The sequence below is a fragment of the Tripterygium wilfordii genome, chromosome 13 (genome assembly GCF_013401445.1).
Source record: "Tripterygium wilfordii isolate XIE 37 chromosome 13, ASM1340144v1, whole genome shotgun sequence".
Lineage (NCBI taxonomy): Eukaryota > Viridiplantae > Streptophyta > Magnoliopsida > Celastrales > Celastraceae > Tripterygium > Tripterygium wilfordii.
In genome coordinates, this window is record NC_052244.1 from 2,382,664 (window position 1) to 2,405,492 (window position 22,829).

Sequence of the window (22,829 nt, forward strand, 5' to 3'; positions counted from 1 at the left end):
ACTGACAAGAACTGCTTTATGAGTGATGTAGTCCGAGTAATGGCGCTTATAGATGGTGTCGCCATTACTATGTTCTGGCGACTGTACTGGGTCGCCAACACCTGCGGATGCTTTGACACCTAGTTCCATCATGCTAAGGAAGGATCATAATAAAGTGACCAGTCTATAAAGCTATAAAGATCCTGTAGATAAGTATCAGAGAATATGACAGTTGTGGTGTCAGAATACTGTTTACATTACGTAGCAAGTAATGTAAAGATTGTATATGGACCCAAAGATTGGCTTTTAGTTTCGGGCCTAACTGCGATAGTTAACCTGGGGGGCCTAGACAATCCAGCTCATCTTGTCGATGTGGGACCAGGTGGGGCCATACCATTTTTGGCACCTACAATTGTCCCCCACTCTCTAAGCATGAAAACAAATTCATCTTGGAGAGTTTGCGTAATGAATTTCCTGCAATGAACAAGAAACAGAGGGATGAGTATAACTGAAGATGAAATGTATAGCAAAGGCGACCCAAGATGCTGGTTTCTATGAAGATCCTGATGGAGTATGTCGTGAAAAGGCGTGTGTAACCCAGTATAATGTTATTCACTGATGCTGGTGAAATACAACTTCTTTGTTCGAAGCTGTATAGGGGACACCCTCGTTTGTTTGAGGGTGTCAAGGTATACAACCTCGTTTGTTTGAGATTGTACATAGCCAGCGTGGGCGTTAGCGTAGAAGCTAATTTGGAGTCATAGCTGTGGCCTGCATTGGCGCTAGCATGATGACTGAGGTGAAGCTATTGCTGTGGCCTGAATTGGCGCTAGCATGCTAGCCATTCGATGTAACCGATTTGTGTTCAGAAGCGATGACTAACACCTGTAAAAAGAACACTTGATGGCGACTTTGTAAGTATGAGTTTTACTCAGTGTAGTACAAGAGCCTATGTAAACGGAAAGTGAAAAGACTGAAACTATTATTCTGCGACTGCCATTTGCAATAAACCCAAAGGATATCAGATATATGAACAGTATTTATAGTGACAGTAATACTGTATGAATGCCATTATGCTAAGATCAAAATATTGCAGATAGAGGTCGTGACACGTGTCAATCGTAACGCGATAAGCATTTAATGCGTCTGACGTGCACATTGAAATTTTGAATTGCTACCGCCATCGTTCCTTGGAGAGCACGTTTCGGTAAGCGTGCACCATGATGAACACAAGGGTATTATGGACAATCGTACAAAACTAAAACTCAAAGATCGTGCTCTTAGTTTTTCAGAAAAACTTTCAACCGAAATTTACAGAAATTGCTCAGATTTGCTGAAGACGGAAGAAAGGAAGGCATCAATTGACGCTCGTACCGTACTAATTGAAGGTAATTCTCACTCTCGTGCCTTGAGTTTGTATTTAATAGAATGATGCGACCTCATGATCAAGAATCGGAGGATGAAAGAGTATCCGGCAGCGGTAGAACTCCCACCGACCAAAACAGAGATGAACAAGAAACCAGTGTAAACTACTCATGGTCTGGGTCGGGGAGTCAGGGACCTGGTGGCGATAGAGCCGGAACCAGCGCACCAGTTAATGAAGGAGAAAGATCAGAGAGGAATGGCCACATTGAAGGGCCGTTAATACCGAAAGGGTTAAACCCTAAATCGACTTTGGCAGCAAGTGATATGGACTTCTACCGAAAGAAATATAGAATCCATTCATCCATTGAGATAAGACCTGGAGCTGACACAGAGGGAGTCGATTTTCAAGTTCCTGGATGGACGCCGTTTTACCTATTGTCCTTCAGCATAGGATTGAGATTCCCCATACCAAGGTTGCTTGCCGATGCTTGTAGGATTTGGCAAATATGCCCAAGTCAATGGATGCCTAACAGCCTCAGAATTTTGTTGAGCATTCAGTGCTTGGCTGAACTAGAAAACCTCGAATTCGGGATCAACGAATTGGCGGTGGTTTATTACGCCAAAGAAAGTGGTCCAGGAAGGTATTGCCTGGTTCGTCGGAGAAACAGGGAGGAACTAATTCTTGACACCGTCTCCAACGACCATATTGTTGACTGGAAAGATAGATATATCTTTGCTAGGGGCGCCTTGGTATATGGGCTTCATAGGGATCTGCCTTTAAACTGGGTTGAAGGAAATAGTAAGTTCCGTTCCTTCTTTATCTGTTGATGCTTGTTACTGAATCTTATGCACCGTTTCTTTGCAGCATCAAAGAATTTGCTAAGCAAGTGGAAAAGCGGCCCCGAAGTGCTTCAAAGAGTGGAAGAGTTTTACAACCTTGGGGCACGTAAAAGATCCAGAAAAAACATTCTAACAGCACGTAAATTGGAGAAAACATCTCTTTGGAGATACATAAGTAAGTACATTTCAACTGTCCAAACGAACAAACAAACATGCTCAAGATATTCGTCTTACTTTATCATATGTGCAGGTGACGAAATGTTTGAGAACGTGTTTGCTGATATAACTGATGCAGACGACCTATATGAAGCTCTGATGCAGGATGCCGAAAGAAATCAGCAGAGCCAGGAAACGGTGGGTGGAGGTTTCGAGGCAGCTATGCGTGCTGCAGAAACGTCCAAAGCCAAGAAAGCGGGAGAGAAACGAAAATCAACCGAGGAAATACCTGAAAGAAGGATGAAACAGAGAGAAGATCCTCCTGGTAAAGGAAAATCGAAAAGCACTGGGGGCAGCGGGAAGAAAGCAACTGAAAAGGCGACTGCTAACGTCAGCGATGGGACGGAAATGCCCAGAAAACTCCTTCACGACGCCATTGCCTCGGGACCCAGAGGCAGGGGAGGTGGTCTTATCAGTACCACTGCGAGTGCGTCGGCTGCCATTGTTCTGGATGATGATTCAGACAACAGTGAAAGGGACACGATGCCTTTAACTAGGAGGTTACCAAGCATTAGGACAGCCAGGGTAGAGACTGCTGAACCAGTGGAGACACGAGCTACCGAGAATCGTGGAGAATTTGACCCCACAACTGACAGCTACGTTGATGCAAACGCGGTATCAGAAGTTGCCAGGAGTGAAGCTATGGCAAGCGGATCTAGGACTGAGTTGGCGACAGCGGGTAACCAAGAAGTGGAGGACACTGCCCAAGGTGGGGAGAATATTCAGCCTAGGCTAAGGTTGAACGTCACGGGAAGTGAAATGGAAGAAATATCAATATGGATTCCCAAATCTTTGACCGTCTCTTCTGCTCCCGTACTTCCGCCCGTTGGGATTAGGAAAATGGTCTTCCCTGAGGACGCCAAAAAATTGGATGCTATGCCTCTTCCTAGTCAGTTCAACTACTCAGTGGCTCATTGCTTTACTGTAAGTGTTTCAGGAGCATATCAGTATATCGTCATTAGTTTACACGACTAATACCACCTTTGTTGTGTTCTTAACAGGCACTCCAAGGAGTACTCAGGTCTGGAGAGAATGCCATTGGCAGTTTGAGCAAAGAGAGGACTGAAAAGGAGAGACTAGAAGGCATGGTAAAGGGGCTGGAAGACAACTTGGCCAATGTCACGTCTGCACAAAAAGATTTAGAGCATCAACTGATTGGGGAGAAGAACAAGAATACTCAAATGTCTGCTCAAATCTCAAGATTGGAAGAGAAATTGAAAGAAGCAGATGAGCAGCTCCTGCAATCAACTGAATCATTGAGTGCATTGGAAAAGAAAATACATGACGATGCATATAAAGCCACTCAATTCGAGTCAAGGATCGACCAAGCAATCAGAGATGCTCAGTACTTCAAGGATTGCTGGGAAGGAGTCACCAAACAACTGGAGAGTGCCGAGGCCAAAGTGAACACACTGGAATTCCAGGTACACCACCTGGCTGACCAACTTGGTGATGTTTCCAGAGAGAAAGACCTGTTAAACAAAGCGTTGGCGGCGCAGACAATGAAGACAGCAGAAAAGGTTGAAATGGCCAAGAAAATGGAGGAAAACTACCTTATCAAGATAGGGGCCATGGGAGGTGTCGGTCAAGCTGCAGAGAGGTTCAGATTGCTAACACAGTACAAAAAGAATGAGCATCCGAAATGGGATGTGGACTTGATGCTCAAGAAGGCTGTGGTAGTACTTGAAAACTACCAGCCTAATAAAAGATGGGTTGTGAATGAAGAAGCAATTGGAGAACCTAACATCGAAAAAGACCTGGCGCCTCCAGAGAGTGATATCCCCACTGTTGAACAACTGCCCATTGAGGCCCGTGAATCGCCAATACCTGGCACTGTCACAGAAGATGCTCCATCTGAAGTTCCTCCGACTCCTAGGATTGAAACTTCAACTTCTGAGCCTGAAAATGCAGATGAGGATATCCCACGTGCGAATCCTCCCATTACGTCGGAGGCCATTGAGATTGAAGCGACAACAGAGACTATTTGAACTTGTTTGGTTTTGAATTTTGGTTTTTTTTTTTTTTTTTTTTTTTAGTATTTCCAATTTCCTTTTAGTTTAAATGCCCTATCATAGCAATCTACAATAAATAACCTTACTCTTGGTAGCAATTTAGAGTCGATAGCCTTACTCTGTCCCCCAGTTTAAGTTGGACTGTTAGAACGTAACTCTAAAAGTTCAATTGAAACTGCGAATAATGACGTGTAAAGAAACTAGAACTAACCAGGTGGGACGCGTGGCCTCAATTATTTCCATCTGGAGAGAATATGGCAGGGTGAATCTCCGAACAGAGTAACAAAATCTTGACTGAACAAACTCCAAGAACTGAATAGGTATGCCAAGTGGCAGGCAAAAATTTACAAAAATCAACACGTGTCTCAGAACGCCATTGGTGGACTTGATAGAGAATTCAATCCGTGAGAATATTGCGTTCTATATAAGGAGGATAGAACAACTCGATGAGCAAAGGTTGAAGATGAGTTGGTGATATTGGTACCGATGATCAGGCTACACTGTCAGTTTCGGCTAAGCTCATATGGGTTGCCTAGTACTGACGGTGAGTCTGATCAGCCGTGCCTTGTATCATTGTTCTGGTCAGGAAACGCAGAAAGTCTTGGTGCTGCTTTGGCGACGTTACGTCTTGGCGTCGGTAATTTATACGTAGTCAATGTTTCTACATTGTTAATACTGAATGAACCTTTGTCCCCCAGTAATAAATGCGTTTTTATGACATGCGCTGATTGGGATAATCTAGGTGGTCATTTAATACCTTTTTGACTATAACAAATACAGTTTTAAGTACCTCTTATGGTTTTTTTTTTTTTTTTTAAGATTAACTGAATTTAGAGATTTTAGAATTTTAAATACGTTTAGACTTCTTTTCCTATCTTAAATGTTCGTGTAGATTTTTGCGGTTGTGAAGTTTATCTTGACTCTTGGGCTACCACAAAGAATTAATTGCAGAATTAATTTCGGGTGTTCTCAAGAAGATGAAAAGGTAAGGTTCGCAACTATATAAAAGCTAATTCTCTTTTGGCAATGGAATTATCCTACAGACCAGATAACTACACCCAGTCTTTACAAAAAATGGCTGCTTCTCAGAGCTCTGTAAACTCTCCTTCTGACTCTGACGACAATAGGGACGTAAGTTCGTTCCTTCCTCCTGATTGCCGAAACCCTGCACAGTATATCGTCGACCTAAAGGAGGCGATGAACGAGATGGAGAAGGGCATGAAAGAGATGAGAATAGAGATGGAGGACCAAGAGGAGCAGATCACAGATCTTACCAAAGCTCTGCAAACCGTTGGCTGTGCCATGCTCCAACTGGAAGAGCTTGCGGAATCGCAAGCTATGGAGCAGAACATAGCCAAGCTCCAAGACTCGCTCCTTAACCTTTCTGTTTTGATTAAGGAAGCGAGAAATAAAATGAACGAAAGCTTAAACATTTGGTCGTAAAGACCATATGTTTTATATGTATGTTTTTCTTTTTTCTCTTTTTTTTTATATATAAAATCAGTATTTCTTTCTCTAATGCCTCAAATATTTTGCAAATATAGTACGCTGCAAAACTTGAAGTAGTAAAACTCGTAAAAACAGTAAAACTTGTACAAACAGTAAAATTTAAGAAAGCATGAAAACTTATCTGGTACGATGGCGTCCCCATGCCGTGGCATTCGAACAAACGACTGTCCTTAGTTTTTCGGGCCTTACAATCCCTGCGCTCAAAAGAACGATCAAAGGTAGTCGATGGGACTCCCATCGACACTCCGAAGCTTAAATTAGTTCACATAATAACACATATAATGAACTACAGAAATTTAAATATACAAAGATACTAAAGGAAATATTTAAACTACAATTATAGCGATATAAAGACAAAAAATCATGCGTGTTTAGAAATGGTACAACTTTAGATGAACGGCGTTCCAAGGATGCAAGATCGCTTCTCCATTTTCCCTGTGTAGTCTGTAGGCGCCGTTTCCTAGTACCCTGTCGATCAAATATGGGCCTTCCCAGTTCGGACCCAGCTTCCCAGCGTTTAGCTCTCTGGTATTCTCAAAGACTCTCCTGAGCACATAATCTCCCTCTCGAAATGCTCGAGTTCGAACATTTTGGTTGAAGTACTTTGAGACTTTGTCATGGTACGCAGCTGTTCTTGTTAGCGCCTGATCTCTGAGTTCATCAATAGTATCCAGCTGATCATTCAACTCCTGCCAATTCCTTTGTTCATTAGACCACTGAAACCTAGCAGATGGGAGTCCAGCTTCAACTGGTATAACGGCCTCAGACCCAAATGCAAGAGAGAAAGGAGTTTCCCCCGTAGGCGTTCGTGAAGTTGTCCTGTAAGACCACAACACTCCAGGTAATTCATCAGCCCAAGCACCTTTAGCTTTCTCCAGACGCTTCTTCATAACTCCTAACATCACATTTCGTGAGTTCTTCATAAAACTCCCCATCTGGGAGTAAACAACTCCGGAGCGCTTGAATAGTTGTTCCTGGGTCACAATAGGGTATAGATACTTTCTCCGTGTTGAATCTTGACAGGAAGTCACGGAGAGATTCTCCCACACGTTGGGGCAGTCGGTATAAATCATCAGAGCACTTATGAATCTTCCGACTGCTCGAGAATTGCACCATGAACGTCTCGATTAGCTTCTCGAAAGAAGCAATACTGCCGTTGGGTAAGTTGATGTACCAACGCAGAGCCGGACCGGTAAGAGTCGATCCGAAACCTTTACACATGCACGTCTCGTGCATGCCGTACGGTATGGCGATAGCGCCCATCTTTAACTTGTAGTGAGCCACGTGATCCTCGGGGTCATCAGTCCCGTTATATAACTTCATGCTCGGGACGCTGAACCTGTGCGGCAGATCCGTTTGGTATATACTGTCCACAAACGGTGATCCCGTATAGCAATTGGCATTAATTTTGGCCAAAGCAGGAGGTGCTTTAGTCAATTTATCTATATCTCCCCGCAGTTCGATGATCTGCTTGGCCATCGCAGCTTGGGCGACTGAAGCGATAGTGGGTCCCGCGAAAGGTGCAGCAGGAAAACGTGGTGGCTGTGGGAGTCTACTTCTTGGAGAACCGGTCAAATCTACAGGGGCATCCCTGTCAACATTTTGCTGAATTTCTTCTGTCGCAGGTCCCTTACCCCGTGAAGTAGAAGTATCATATCCCCCGGGGGTACTCCCGGGAACAAACTGGGCACTCAAAGGATAAGGCAAAGGGTCTCTAGGAGGTGGTGTTTGTTCAAGGCGAGGAAAAGGTGGAATTCGGACTGAAGTGGGATCATGGCCTTGGGAAGTAGTTTGGCTTCTCAGCTGCGAAACCTCTTCGCGGAGTGCTGCGTTATCGACCGACATTGATTCTAACCGCGCATCCGTTTGCTGTTTGTTCTTCGACATGTCTTCTCTCATGGCTTGCATGAGTTGCAACAGCTGGCTGTTAGTGACCTCACTGGTATCAGCCATAACGGGAAGTTGCCGTGAAATCTTTTCGGCCAAATACTTGCAAAAATCCCCCTATCTGGCGCGCCAAATTGTAGGAGCCGATTTCTACAATAGTTGAAAGGTCAATCTTTCTTCCTGTGGGGTCCGTTTGCAGCCTTGGATCCTGCAAGCTTCACAACAAGGCAAACCGTGAAAGCTCCTTAACCGGCTTGGGGGGTGCCGGTCGTGGAGGCTCCGACGATCAAGTTAGTACTTGTCGGAGATGGAAGACCAGCTATAGTCTTAGGTGTTTTGTCTGAATAGGTTTTCTCTGGAATTGGTAGAAAGTGTTTCTGTTGTGTTGTCTAGTTTGTTTAGAAAAATGTTTTTTTCTCATATGACAATAGAGGGGTCTTTATAGAGAACGAGGATCGACCTCGGGAATTGTGTGTCCATTCCAGGAATACTATTGGACCAAATTGTACGAAGGAAGTGTACAAGAAGTCCACTATCCCGGTTGTGTCAGGGTAAGCGGTAAAGTAACAATATGTCATAGTTAAGACAGGTGTCGATGATAGTATGGAAGTTTTGTAGGCGGTATTTAATGAATAGATACGTATATGAAGGAAAGCCATACCTAAGGATGTGAGCCAGTCACACCTGTAAATATCGGCTGTAGATTAGACTGACAAGAACTGCTTTATGAGTGATGTAGTCCGAGTAATGGCGCTTATAGATGGTGTCGCCATTACTATGTTCTGGCGACTGTACTGGGTCGCCAACACCTGCGGATGCTTTGACACCTAGTTCCATCATGCTAAGGAAGGATCATAATAAAGTGACCAGTCTATAAAGCTATAAAGATCCTGTAGATAAGTATCAGAGAATATGACAGTTGTGGTGTCAGAATACTGTTTACATTACGTAGCAAGTAATGTAAAGATTGTATATGGACCCAAAGATTGGCTTTTAGTTTCGGGCCTAACTGCGATAGTTAACCTGGGGGGCCTAGACAATCCAGCTCATCTTGTCGATGTGGGACCAGGTGGGGCCATACCATTTTTGGCACCTACAAATACATATTTTCTTCCATGATTCTTAGGTGAATTTTAAAGAGGATGAATCTAATTGTGATTTATTTCTCAAGTGAAGTCAATCTCCTTTAGGACTCTAAGTTCCCTTTGCCCTTGGTCTTCGGTCACTCAGGATCTCGATCTTACCGATATGCTCTTATCTTGATCACCTGGTTGTGAGTGCACCATCAAATGGCTCCTCAAGTACTATTGCTCGGCTTGGCACCTCAGTTGTGCCTTGATCGGCATCTCAACAGGACAACGCTCGCCACCCTGACAATGTTATGCACGTATTGTACTCTAGTGTCACGTGTCAACATATGATTGAAGGGTGAATTTTGGTATTATCGATATGAAACGGATATATTTTTTTTTGAAAAGGTCAAAAGACCCAATATATATTTCAGAACTCACCACGTGAGTAAAAGAAATGGAGACCATCAAAGGTACTCGGGCCACCATAATGGTGGAATACAACCAAAATAAAAAAGTTGGACAAAACATATAATAATAAGACATAAATCAGCTTATAAGACACCTTATACTGATTCTCCTCCTAGGCCTTGCATATCTCTTTCCCAAGCTAGCTTCTCTGCATAAACAATATTCACAACCGAGCTAGGAACTTCCTCAATCCAGACCTGAGCGTCTTGGACGAGGAGCGCATGTTTGGCCATGGAATGAGCAGCCAAATTTGCTGTACGTCGCACAAAGACAACCTTCCAACTCATGAAATAGCCTAGCAATCTCTTGATTTCCTCTATCACTTTACTCCATACAGCACGGGTTGGAACACTCCCATTAATTGCATTAACAATGACAGCAGAATCACCTTCAAATATCAACTCAGTAAAGCCCAACTCAGCAGACAATTTCACTGCTTGTAAACAAGCCAAAGCTTCAGCCAAGGTCGGTTCTAGTATAGTAGATCTCACCAATGCACAACTGGCCAAAATGTCTCCATATTCATCTCTAAATACAATACCCATACCTGTACGATTAGTTTGAGTATGTATAGCAGCATCCCAATTAGATTTAACGACATTCCTAGGAGGACCTCGCCAGAACTCTAGTATCCGTTGATTATTCTCCGAAATACCACCAGGTTGAGGGACTTCCAAGCTTTGTTTAGCTTTAATAAAATCATCAGCTGTATGAATGCCTCTCAAGGCTATCTGTGTAGGATGCATAAAATTCCCTTCATGTACAAACTTATTTCTCCTTAACCAGATCATCCGCATTGTGATTGCCAAAGTAGATACTTCTTGAGTAGAAAGAACACACCTTATATCATTCCAAAACTGCCCAAAGGACCCATTGAAGTACGAATTCAGCTTTTGTAATTTTCGGAGACTAACACAAAATACATCTCTTGCCGAAGGGCATTCCCAAAGTGCATGGAGTGTTGTTTCATTATTCTGCCTACACAATGGACAAACCGGGTTATCAAGAATATACCTATGATGTAACAAAGAATTAGTAGGCAATATTTCATGGACTGCACTCCAAAGAAAAACCCTCGTGGAAGGAGGGACATTCAAGGACCATATATGAGTCCAAACCGTAGTACAAGGATTTGCTATTGGCTCCGAACAAGAAGCAGATGGTCTTTCTCTTATTTCAATCGCACGGTAATATCCACTTCTAACTGTGTATGAACCATTGGATGTCCCATTCCAATATACTGAATCACTAACATAAGGAGACCCAATTGGTTGTTTCAATATCATACTTGCTGTTTCCACATCAAACAATTCCTCTAATAGTCTAACATTCCACCACCCAATTGACCAATCTATAAGAGTATCCACCATAGCTGTCCTGGGAATGCCTAACTCTTCTATATTAGCATTATATATAATTGGTTTCGGCAACCAATTATTCCCCCAAATATGTACTGTTGCTCCATTCCCTATCCTCCACCTCAATCCATCTTCTATCAGATATCGTACATTCAAGAAGCTTGTCCACAAGTAAGAAGCATTTCTCTTCTTCTCCACCTTAAAGAAATCAGAGTTCGGAAAATATTTGGCTTTCAATACACGACTGGATAACGAGGTTGGGTTTATAATGATTCTCCAACACTGTTTCGCCAGTAGTGCTTCATTGAACGCCTCAATATTTCTAAAACTCATCCCTCCATTTTTCTTTGATTCACAAAGTTTAGACCAAGAAAGCCAAGCTTTATAAGTACTTTTAGATTTATCACCCCACCACACCTTACGCAGGATTTGATCCACCTCAGTACAAAGACTCTTAGGAAATTGAAATAATTGCATTGCATACGTGGGTATAGCTTGTAACACAGATTTAATAAAAACTTCTTTACCTGCCTTGGATAAGTTTCTATGTGACCAACCCATGACCTTCTTCCTCATTTTATCTAAGATATAAAGAAAGGCCGACTTTCGTGATCTTCCAACGATTGCCGGCAACCCCAAATATCTATCATAATTTTTTGCCTCCACAGCCCCAATCATAGAAATCATCCGTACTTTCTGTAGAGGAGAAGCAAATCGGCTGAAAAAAATACTGGTCTTGCTGTAGTTGATCATTTGACCCGAGACTCTTCCATACTCAGTTAGAATACTGAAAATACACTCCCAATCCTCGTCTTTGACACGGCAAAAAATAAGGCTATCATCGGCAAAAAGCAGGTGAGAAACTCGTAGCCTGCCTCTACCAAATGGGAATCCACGAAAAGTATGAGCAGCATGCGCAGCATTTAAATTACTACTCAAGGCTTCCGTGCATAAGACAAAAAGAAGAGGAGAGAGTGGATCACCCTGCCTAATACCTCTTGTTGGGATAATCAAGTCCGTAGAAGAACCATTGACAAGGACTCTGTATGTCACCGAACTGATACATTGCATAATCCACTTTTGCCATTCATCAGAAAAGCCTAAACGAACCATAATCTCTTGTACAAAATGCCATTCCACCCTGTCATAAGCTTTACTCATATCGAGTTTCACCGCCATATAGCTTGTTCTACTCCGGGCTAATAAACTCATGGAATGCAACGCCTCATAGGCCACAATGATGTTATCTGTAATTAGTCTGTCTCTGATAAAAGCAGACTGATTACCTCGTACACATTTATGTAATATAAGTCCCAATCTGTTTGCCAAGATTTTTGAGATAATTTTGTATGATACATTACATAAACTGATGGGGCGAAATTCAGATACCTTGAGTGCTTCTTTTGTTTTGGGAATCAAAGCAATATGAGTAAGGTTGACATCAGACTCCATAACTCCAGAAGCAAAAAATTCAAGCACAGCTTCTACCACACATTCACCCACTGTATCCCAATGGCTATGATAAAATCCAGCAGAAAAACCATCCGGGCCTGGAGCTTTTTGATTACTTATACTACGTACAGCATCCCACACATCCTCTCTAGTAACCATTCTACATAAATCTTCATTCATCTCCGTATCAACCACCTTTGTTACTGGATCCAGAAAAGAGTAATCCTGCACTTCATTACCTGCCGAGAACAAATTGGAAAAATATTCATGAAATGCTTCAGCGATACCCACCTCTGTACTCCTCAAACCCCCATCCTCGTCAACTATCTGATCAATTCGCTTCAAATTCTGTCTTATTTTCATACTAGTACGGAAAAAACTGGTATTTTGATCGCCAGCTTGCAACCAATGTTGCTTACTCTGATTTTTGAGCACCTCTTCTTCTTGCTCCCGCAATTCATTTAACTGCTGTCTTACTACTGATATCTCCTCTTGTTTACCAGCATCTTCATTAGCAACTAGGGAATCCAATCTTCTCTTCAGGACTTTTTCTGTGTTGCTATATTTTTGTCTCTCCTTGACCATCCATTGCTGAATTTTTGGGCCACATTGTTGAAGGTTATTCTGCAGACTTTTCAAAGCCATATGACCACCCTCCCTACTAGGTCTACGTACCCATTGTTGTCTCACCAGTTGCTTGCACATTTCCTTGGCTCCTAAGTTCGGCTCGTAACGGAATCGCTTAGTATGGGCACCTCTTCGTAATACTCGATCATCCCAACATACATATTGACAGCTGTGATCAGATGATATAGTATTAATGTACTCAACTTGGTAGCTACCCCACTTCACTAACCAATCCACAGTAGCCAAAGAACGATCCAATCGTTCCTTAATAAAAGACTCAGGGCACCCTCGCCTATTACTCCATGTATATTTATTTCCCCTGAACCCCAAGTCTAACAAGTTACAATCTACTAAGGCATTATTAAAATCATCCATTAATGAACCACATCTGACCCTACCCCCCACTTTCTCTCCACCATTTGAAATGGCATTAAAATCTCCTACACATAACCAAGGAGATTGTATCGAACCAGAAAGAAAATGTAACAAATCCCATGAAAATTTCCTCTGTGACGCCTCAGGATGACCATAAAAGCAGGTTAAATTCCACGAAAAAACATCAGACCCTTCCTTAATTTCAACATGAATGTGCCGAGTAGAATAAGAAAGCACTGAAATATCCACCTCTTCCTTCCATAGTAACATCAAACCACCCCTAGAACCTATTGAATCCACTGCCAAACCATGTTTGAAGTGGAGTTTATTGCGAACAATTCTGAAACGGATATATTGTATTAAGAGTTTAACATGCAATAATGTAGGTCTTTGAGTTGAGCTGACTTGTGGATGGATACCAACATTTTAAAATATGGGGAAGAGCCAATTTTATATATCAGCCTTGAAGGATCTTGTGTCACCATACGCGCATGCAGTTTGGGTCATCTATAGTATAGTATAGATGAATGTCTGTGTTGAGGCATGTCAATGGTTCTAAAAGGGTTGACTCCCATGAGTGCAAGACCTGCAACTTTTTATTTCTTAATTGTTTGTCAGTTAACAATCTCTTATTTATTTATCACAATCAGCTGTGTTGTGAGTCTGCCTTTCAACAAGCCCACCAATCAATAAATGGACTTGCCCATGACATTTTACACTGGGCCATAGCAGTCCACTAAATTAGCATCTGGGTTTTCTAAATGGGCTTTACAGGCTCTGGTCCATCATGATGTATTTGGTTGGTGTTTCGGGGGTTGACAAAGATCAGTCACAGTATCAAACGAGAGTCGATTATAAATAAATGCATAAAAATGAAGAAGAGTACGGGTGGCAAAACCTTATTCAGTCTAGATAATCAAATTTATCCGATTCAAAATAAATTAAGTTGTATGTTTAAAATTTGGGTGCAAATAAAAAGAAATTATCCGGTTTAAAATTGGGTTTGGATCCAAACACATAAATCTTGTCCGATTTATTAGTTTGGACCCTAACCCGGATCATATTATTGTTCGATTTACTTGTCTGGATTTAAATTAATCAAAATTTAGTCAATTAGATACCTCCAAAATTCAATCCGAATTAGGGTACGACATGTGAATATTTCTTAAACGTGTGAAGTTGTCGAACCTCGAAATCGATTTTTTTGTCATCCCTAAAGGAGAAGGCATATATGATATACCTTTTATTATTCCCAAAGTGTCCTGGCCCCTGGGCTATTCAAGAACTAAATGGGCCCTTTATATTTTAAAAAAAAACTAATGGGCACATATATGACAGGTGTCATGTCTTGACCGCCGGACAAAGAGAAAAATCAAAATTTATTAAAATTAACTAAAATAAAAATAAACAAAGAGCCAAATCAGCCCTTTCTCAGTTCTCTGATTTCGCCCGTTTAATTGCTCTCTCCGCCCAAACCGAATCGCCATTCACTCACTTCACACAGTTGAATCTCTCTATCCTCTCAATCTCAATGGCTGCCTCTGCCTCTCTCTCGGTCTCAAGACTCCTCTCCACTACCGCCCGTCTCCCTATTTCCTCCGCCAGGTCCGCCGCCTCTCTCCTCCCCTACCATAAACCACTTTCTTCAAAATCGTCTCTCTCCTTCAAACCCCTTCCCCGTCTCAAACCCATCAAATTCTCCACCAAAACTACCTCCACCATCACCGCCGCTATCTCCGTCGGCGACAAACTCCCTGAAGCCACCCTCTCCTACTTCGATTCCGCCGGAGAGCTCCAGACCACCACAATCTCGTCACTCACTCATGGCAAGAAGGCCATTCTTTTTGCAGTCCCGGGAGCTTTCACCCCGACCTGCTCCCAGAAGCATCTTCCGGGATTCGTGGAGAAATCCGCGGAGCTCAAGTCCAAAGGCGTGGACACCATCGTTTGTATATCTGTCAATGACGCTTTCGTCATGAAAGCCTGGAAGGAAAACCTTGGAATCAATGACGAGGTTCTTTTGTTGTCTGATGGGAACGGGGATTTCACCAAGGCCATTGGATGTGAGCTCGATTTGAGCGATAAGCCTATTGGACTAGGTGTGAGGTCCAGGAGATATGCACTCTTAGCAGAAGATGGAGTCATCAAGGTGCTGAATTTGGAGGAGGGAGGTGCTTTCACTTTCAGTAGCGCCGAGGATTTGCTCAAAGTGCTGTGATTCTGGTGAGGCTTTTCTAGCATTTTGTTGTTTAGGTTTTTACTCTTCCGTGTTGGTAATAAAACGGATGGAATCCGTGTTGTAGGATTTTGTTGTTGACTTGATGATAATATAAAATCTCTGTTTTGTTGATTTGTCCTTGTTCTCAATAGAGTGAGTACATAATAAGGTAAAGATGGTGCAATTAAGTTTGAATTATGTGTCTGATTGGCTTGTGAAAACCGGTAAATCCAAAGACCATTTTCTGCTATCTCATTTGCCGGGTCTTAGAAATTCTGGTTGTAATTCTATTGCTTGGATGATAATGGAATACCATTCAATATTGGTAACTATTCCAATGAATAATGATGCCTTGAAGGTGCTGATTGTTTATCTTTGGGCTTATCCAAATAGCTGATGTGCGGGTTGCCAGGGATTCGTTATAGTTTGTTGAATCTTTGTGGAAGAAAGGCTAGCAAGGAAACTTATGTAGATGAAAAATGAGGGGAAATGGGGATAAGTAGAGAATGGAAGAAATAGCGGGATAAGTAGAGAATGGAAGAAATAGCCTTAGAGTCCCAAGTAATTGGCTAATAAGTTGTGCTGACATTTTAGACATGTTTTGTCCAACCCTCTATAGTCTATTCTGGCCAGAGAAACTTTCCCCACGCTCCTGTCCCCCCAGAAATTGGTACGATCATGAGCAGAGACGATTAGAAGCTCAAAACAACATGCCATTTGTGGCACTGGGAGAGAGTTATCTCGTAAGTTATCGACATCAAGCTTTTAGTTAGACATGGTAGAGCTGGATAGTCAAGTACATGGCATATTATAGATTCACCTCACCTGCTTTAAAAAATGAAGTATTCTTCGGATTATAATTGGTGTGGGAGTGTTTGGGTGGAAGGCTGCTAGTCGTAGTACCTGGTTCTTTATTGGTGTGAAGATGTTAGTTTGATATTACAATAGGGGAAATTTGTGACCTGAACAGTCAAAACTTATTGTAGTGGGAAATTTTCGGAGCTCATCATCGATCAATATTGCCATTAGATGGAGTAATTTCACTCAGAATGTGTCACAGCGATTACTGAACTGTGACCACACCCACAATGAGCTCTTTTCTTGGTCATCTGTAGGTGTATTTGTAATGTTTGATGAATATGGATCGTTACATATATTTTGTGCTACTACTAGAAGAAGGCTTTCAAATCTTAGAGGAACCGCAAATGATAAAACTCTTGTACTCTTAGTCCTCTGAGTCTAGAGTATGCACCATTAGTTCACTGGGTGGGAGGGTATCTGTTTCTATCAACGGAAATTGAATTTGATCCACTTTCAAGAGATATGATCCACGTTTTGTGTGATTCACAGAAGCAGAATAGTTTTGCTGCAACATATTAGGGTGTCTCTTACTTTATTTGCTCTCAATTAGATAAAAATAGTAATGGTAGCAATAACAATTAACCATTGTCCATCACACATTAGAAAATAGATGAAATGGTAGAGTCCTGATTCTTCAATCTTGGTAGGGTGTTTCCACCAAATCCAATGATTCATTAGCCTTTTTCTGCAATCTACCTGTTCGATTCATTGGACGCAACTCCAAGAAGTATGCATTGAATCCTGATAGATCCTAACTGGGACAGTAATTCCCATCCATTCTGGTTCTGATTTCACTCTTCTGGTGATGAAAGCTTTTGACTCATAGTTCCTACCTGGAATGCACTCAATTTTGGAGAGTTGTATATATTGCATTGCTTTATCTACTTTTGTGTAAGGAATTGCTCTTAAATTTCTCAAGTTTCTTGAATATTCACACAAAAAATTACTACATATTTCGAAAATCTCACTCGAATTCTTACGATTGACCTAAAAGAATTACACCCTTTTTTCGGTCTCTTTACACAAGCTTATGCTGCTGAAGAGCACAAAACCCGCCCGGCATTAGTGAGAGTTGGGGACGAAGGTGCCAACATATCCGAATCCCATGATGAAGAAGGCAAAGGCTTGAACATAAAGATAAAAGTAATAATGGTTTTTCCCGAAGACAACATCATAGCAGCCGATAAAAAAGAGGTAAGCTCCAACTCCAAGCTCCAACATATGCAGCCTGTCAATGTTCAGACAAGTAAAATAAATTTTTTGATGAGAAGTCAAAAGTTTCAAGTTTTTAAGTACGAAACCACCCAGCTCAACATGTCTTTCGGACAGTTGAGTGGGCGTGAATTTTGGGTCTCCATAACAGTCTACACCACGTTGACAACATATAAGAATGGGTCAAAACCCAAGTGGGTGGGAGTCTGGAAGTGAGCAAACCCATAGAACGAAGATTCCACAATGAAATATCTCAGCTGGTTAGTTCGAATTCTTAACCTCGGGTGCCGTATGCACTAAATCCGGATAGATAATCAACTAGGTTATTGCAAAGTGTCTTCATGCCGTATGCACCAAGTCCGAATAGATAAATCAACTAGGCTATTGCGAAGTGGCTTCAGTGTAAGATGGTATAAACAGAGTTTACCTTTCTCCAAACCTGAAGCGAGGTTTCTTGGGTGCTTTTGTGGCTGCCTTGGACTTGAGAGCATCTCCTAGCTTTTCAGTGACAATCCATTCATTCACTCTAGCAGCCTCTAGCAAGCCAACCAGAGTTGCCTTACTCCGGTGCAGAGACATTACATTCTCAAAAAGGATCCAGAAAACCATAAGATGCAATGACCTGCAACATAAAATTCCACCGAAAAATCGTTGGAACCAAGGGAAATTAAAACTTTTCAGAAGAAGAAACAGAATTAGTTATTAGAGAAGCAGACCTTGGAGTACCAACTGCATTGAGAATGGTAATGATGGAAGGAATGTAAACAGATCCCCACTTTGGAACCTCTACTTCTGGAACTAAAACAGTCGCCGGTAACACAACGCAATAGAAGAAGAATGTGACCAGGTGGGCTATGATCTTCCTGACCAAGAAGAAGCTGTAAATAACATGAATCTTCTTCCACAATGTCACTTTCTGCAGTGAATTAGCCAAGTAGAAACAAAAGGTGGTCAGTTTCAGACTTTCAGTCCTCAGGTTTGTCTTTTGTTTCCTCTTAATTATTTTGATTGAGAATGGGAATAGAAGTACCTTGTTTAGTATAATCTCCATAACCATTTTTCTGAAGAGATTAGCAGGACCACAAGACCATCTGTGCTGCTGATATCGGTATGCCTTGAATGTACTTGGCAGCTCATTTTTCACCTGTAAACATGCAAAACAGTTTGTTAAAATGACAGGACCAGAAGTTTTGTCAATTTATGGGAAAGGCTCTAAAATTTCATCCAACAATCAGTACCCAAGTGTGTCAGACGCTTGATGTAAAGCACATGGAATATTTCAGACATTTGCAGTACCCAAACTTAGTCTTTTGACTTTTCTTTTTTTAAAGTTTATTTGTAAATTCACGATCAAACAATTAATTTCAGACTGAACAATTCAAGGGAAATTATAGACCCCAAAATCCTTTATGGACGGACTTAAAATGACGGGTGGTTCCTAGTTCCAACTTCCTACTTCCTTACCAAGACGAAGAAGAGTAAACGACATTGCCAGTGGCCCAGCCCATGAGTGATGTCTGGGCCAGGCCGAGACTGACCCAGCCCAAATCAATGTATATATTACCTTGAGAGCGCCAAGGTAGAGAAATTTCCATCCTTTGAGACTGGCTCGGACCGCAAGATCCATATCCTCCACAGTGGTCCGGTCCTTCCATCCTCCAGCCTCATTGAGTGCAGATATTCTCCATACACCGGCTGTCCCTGCAATTACCAATTCCATTATAATCCTGAATTTAGTATGAACATCGACACATGGCTATGTATGAACAAGCTAGCTAGGTGGTTCTGTTCTACTACCATTGAAGCCGAAGAAGGCATGTGTGGAGGACCCTACTTCTTGTTCCACAGTAAAATGGTAATCAAGTGACATCTCTTGCATTCTTGTCATCAAGCACTCATCCGAATTCACTGCAAAACACAAAAACAATAATAAAAATGAGAGAATTTATTACTTCTTTCTTTATTATCTACGATTTTCACGTAAGTGTCGGTTAGTAGCGATTGACAGAGACTAGCGCATGAGGTCTGTCTGGTCCACCATTAATATTGCACATGCATATGCCTGGGAATAAATCGGGTAATTGTTTCTTATTGTAAGACAAATGTACCCCTCATGATATTGGGTTATGGTCATACATGTCCTACCTTTCATCATTTATTGAGTTGAATGTCAAAAGCAAAATCTAACCCTACCACCTTACCAAGTAAACTGGAGGGATTTGCATGACAGCTTTTGTAGCAAAAAAGTGTATGGCCTTTGTTGCACTACAATTCAATTTGAGTGGTTGATAAGGACCACCCATGGCTGTCGTCCAATCTATAATCAAGCCACAAAAAGAAAGCAAAACTAATTTTACTAATTTCACTATATGGTTTGATGTACGTAGGTGATGGTCTCGTGAGTCATGATGAATATCTATGGAGTCAAATCTTATAAACTCGAAAACTCATGAGTTTAATTTCACTAACAACGATATTTTTATAATTGATTTTGACTCAATTTATTATGTCCTCATATAGAAAATTTCTATGCATGCGAGTATCCTAATTTATTATTAGCTTTGACACCTAATTTAATGGGGCTATTAATAGATGCCCTTTCTCTACTTCCAACAAGTCTGACAAGATACTTTGAACTGGACAGTAAGACACTAAGACTTGTCCATTGACGATAAATCACGTGCACGTGGCAAAAAATAGAGCGGCAACCATGGCGCGGAACGTGATAGATCGTCAGGTAGGACCCACCACTCCTCCACCGACAGGTTTTTTTTTTTTTTTTAACTTTATTTTCAGAATTTTCTTTCACAAAGACAATTACGTATTTTTTTTTAATATTTTTGTCATTGAAAAATAATCTAAATTAAGGTTGTTAGCAAAAATAAAGAGTGATTAAGCGAGAGAAAATACCGAACTTCCAGCGAGCCTGAACCAGACCCAATTGAGGGTTGTGAACAAGGAAAGGAATGGTGCGCCACAGAAAATCAGGCTCAGGTTGGAAATCTGCGTCAAGAATGGCAACAAAATCGCAGTTTTTAACGTAGCTCCGCTTCATCCCTTCCTTCAAAGCCCCTGCTTTGTAGCCATTCCTGTTATCTCTCACTTCGTACTTTATGTTAATTCCTTTGCTTGCCCATCTTTGACACTCCAGCTCCACCAGATCCTACACAATTAACAAAAAATTAATAAAATTTTGTTACAGACACAGATTTGTCGAGCAGCATATATGACAAAGCTCATTTTCAAACTAACAACGAAGCCTTTTTCAGGGTTTAGTGACTTGGGCATAACTCAGTTGTTCGCTCACGAAGAAAAAACTCGCGAGTGTAATTTGATTTATCCACGGGAAGTAAGACTCTAATACGGACAATATAATTGATAATTTGGGGTGTGCATTACTGATAAATTTGCTTGAATATCAAATAACAGAGTCAAATGAGATAACCTTGATAGTTGGGTCTGTTGAATCATCAAGGACTTGAATTATGATTCTGTCGGAAGGCCAGGACAGACCACATGCCGCTCCAATTGAAAGCTGATAAACCTGTACCAAGAACACAAACAGGGTAAGAACACAGATTCAATGCCAAAACAGTAAAAACCAAAATGTTAGAACATGGAGAGGGAGAGAGTGGGAACCTCTCGTTCATTGTACATTGGAATTTGAACCAGAACCATCGGGTAAGCAGAGTTACCAATCTCAATGTCATCTTTTACGGGCTCCCACTTGTATTTCTTCTCTGGTTTTCGACCAAAAATCTTGATCAAAACAATGACAATGCCCATATAAACTCTCTCAACGAAGAGCATCAAAGACATCGCGAGACATATTACAACTGCAACCCTCAGGAGAGGCACAATCAATGGGGCTTTGATCTGACCCCAAATGATTGATAATTGCATTGATAAGTCGTCTCTGGCTCCCTGAAATGTTTCGGGAAGAAGATTTGTTGAAGATAGCCTCTCCATTTTGTGGGTTCTTCTTCAAATGTGACAGAAACAGAGCAAGAAAACAGAAACAGAGCAAGAAAACAGAGGAGACACAAATGGGATGTTGTGTACTAGTATTGTACAAAACCCACTAGATCTACGTCGATTTAAAGGAGGTTGATTGACAAAAAACAGAGAGAATAGAATATTTCCCTTTTGTTTTTGTCTGCTTTGTGATTTTGCTTCTGGTGTACGCAAAACAATGGAGGCAGAGCCTGGAATGTCAGTGCCAGAGGTCCCAAACTGGACAAAATTTCAGAGACCCAATACACAAAAAAGGCGGAGGAAGAAGCCTGTAAGAGATCTCTCAATCTACAAACTCATACACATTACACAACCAGAAAACTTTTGATTGGAACAGAAATTCTTTTCAACAGAAAAAACAGAAAACTGAGAAATCTTTCTGCTTCTATAATCAAAGGAACATAGAAGCAGAAAAACACATAAGGGGAAAAAAATAGAAGGAAGTGCAATGGAGAAGAAAACGAGAGAGTAATGCCTTAAATAAGCTCCTTTTGCTGTGAGCTCTGTTTTTTTTAAAAAAAAAATTTAATTATCATTATTTTTGAAGCCTTATGACCCCCAACTGTTCCAACCATAATCCTGCGGCTCATATAAAAGAAGTGTAACTACAAAAGGTAACAAAATGATTCAATTTCTGCAACAATGCACACCACTTATATATCTTATATATGTATGTATATATAGATCCTATATATGAGAAATGCCAAATTATTATAGGACACGTGGGTGCAAAATATTAGCTTTTGACAAGCATGCAAAAAAAAAAAAAACTTGTTTCTTTGAATTGAGAAGTTAAAGAGATACAAATACTCGTGAATTTCAGAAGTGATAGGGATCTCAGTAAATGAGATCTTACTCGAAACCTTGTCATCCCAGTGACTGACATGTCACTTTCTGATTCAATCACCGATTTTTGTGACCCCCTATACTTATATCAATTAATGGATAATATGGTTACTGGAATGATTGGGATTCCTAACATTTTTGGATGAATTTTCACAAGTAGAAGATGAAACCATTAGTGAATTTCACTCAAAAATGCAAAAAGGTGCTAATTGGAGGGAAGTGAAACGACGTCGTTAATTTATGTGAGTTTTAGATTTGATTTATCTTTATCTAAGCTAACCAAACAATATTAAATGTAACGTAAACATAGAAGGTGATTGATACCACATTTGTTACGTAGATAAGATACTTTTCACATGAATACTTTTCACAAATAATATTTTTCCCCCTGGATTAGTTGGCATAAATTGACTTGATATTTTGTGCCAGACTGCCAGTTCACAATTACTAATTGTCAATTATGCTTGGACAAAAAAGAAGGAGAAGAACGAAGCAACGAGTATAATAAGATATATAT

The 22,829-nt window shown here is 41.1% G+C and overlaps 3 protein-coding genes across 3 annotated transcripts; 1 reads left to right on the forward strand and 2 right to left on the reverse strand.

Moving 5' to 3' along the window:
* Positions 1 to 9,444: 9,444 nt before the first annotated feature.
* On the reverse strand, positions 9,445 to 13,646 carry LOC120012420. Its single transcript, XM_038863846.1, has 2 exons — positions 13,585 to 13,646; positions 9,445 to 13,501 (listed from the first exon to the last, which is right to left on the reverse strand). The coding sequence occupies exons 1-2, from the start codon at positions 13,644 to 13,646 to the stop codon at positions 9,445 to 9,447; spliced, it is 4,119 nt and encodes a 1,372-aa protein (XP_038719774.1).
* Positions 13,647 to 14,588: 942 nt separating this feature from the next.
* Positions 14,589 to 15,513, forward strand: LOC120013098 (peroxiredoxin-2E, chloroplastic). The gene has a single exon (XM_038864755.1). The coding sequence runs from the start codon at positions 14,693 to 14,695 to the stop codon at positions 15,377 to 15,379; it is 687 nt and encodes a 228-aa protein (XP_038720683.1). The 5' UTR covers positions 14,589 to 14,692; the 3' UTR covers positions 15,380 to 15,513.
* Positions 15,514 to 17,125: 1,612 nt separating this feature from the next.
* LOC120013097 (glucomannan 4-beta-mannosyltransferase 9) lies at positions 17,126 to 21,971 on the reverse strand. The gene is made up of 9 exons (XM_038864754.1): positions 21,092 to 21,971; positions 20,898 to 20,996; positions 20,363 to 20,615; positions 19,250 to 19,360; positions 19,017 to 19,153; positions 18,483 to 18,596; positions 18,169 to 18,368; positions 17,880 to 18,074; positions 17,126 to 17,468 (listed from the first exon to the last, which is right to left on the reverse strand). Exons 1-9 carry the CDS (start codon positions 21,419 to 21,421, stop codon positions 17,303 to 17,305), a joined length of 1,605 nt encoding a protein of 534 aa, XP_038720682.1. The 5' UTR covers positions 21,422 to 21,971; the 3' UTR covers positions 17,126 to 17,302.
* Positions 21,972 to 22,829: the final 858 nt, after the last annotated feature.

Excerpts from the sequence above, each read along its gene's own strand:
- LOC120012420 (XM_038863846.1), bottom strand. The coding sequence starts at position 13,646 with ATGGTGACACAAGATCCTTCAAGGCTGATATATAAAATTGGCTCTTCC. Across the intron at positions 13,502-13,584 it reads TCTTCCCCATATTTTAAAAT|AATTGTTCGCAATAAACTCC; the intron begins GTTGGTATCCAT and ends TATCCGTTTCAG.
- LOC120013097 (XM_038864754.1), bottom strand. The coding sequence starts at position 21,421 with ATGGAGAGGCTATCTTCAACAAATCTTCTTCCCGAAACATTTCAGGGA. Across the intron at positions 19,154-19,249 it reads TGCCTTCTTCGGCTTCAATG|GGACAGCCGGTGTATGGAGA; the intron begins GTAGTAGAACAG and ends TGGTAATTGCAG. Across the intron at positions 18,369-18,482 it reads TGGAGATTATACTAAACAAG|AAAGTGACATTGTGGAAGAA; the intron begins GTACTTCTATTC and ends AATTCACTGCAG.
- LOC120013098 (XM_038864755.1), top strand. The coding sequence starts at position 14,693 with ATGGCTGCCTCTGCCTCTCTCTCGGTCTCAAGACTCCTCTCCACTACC.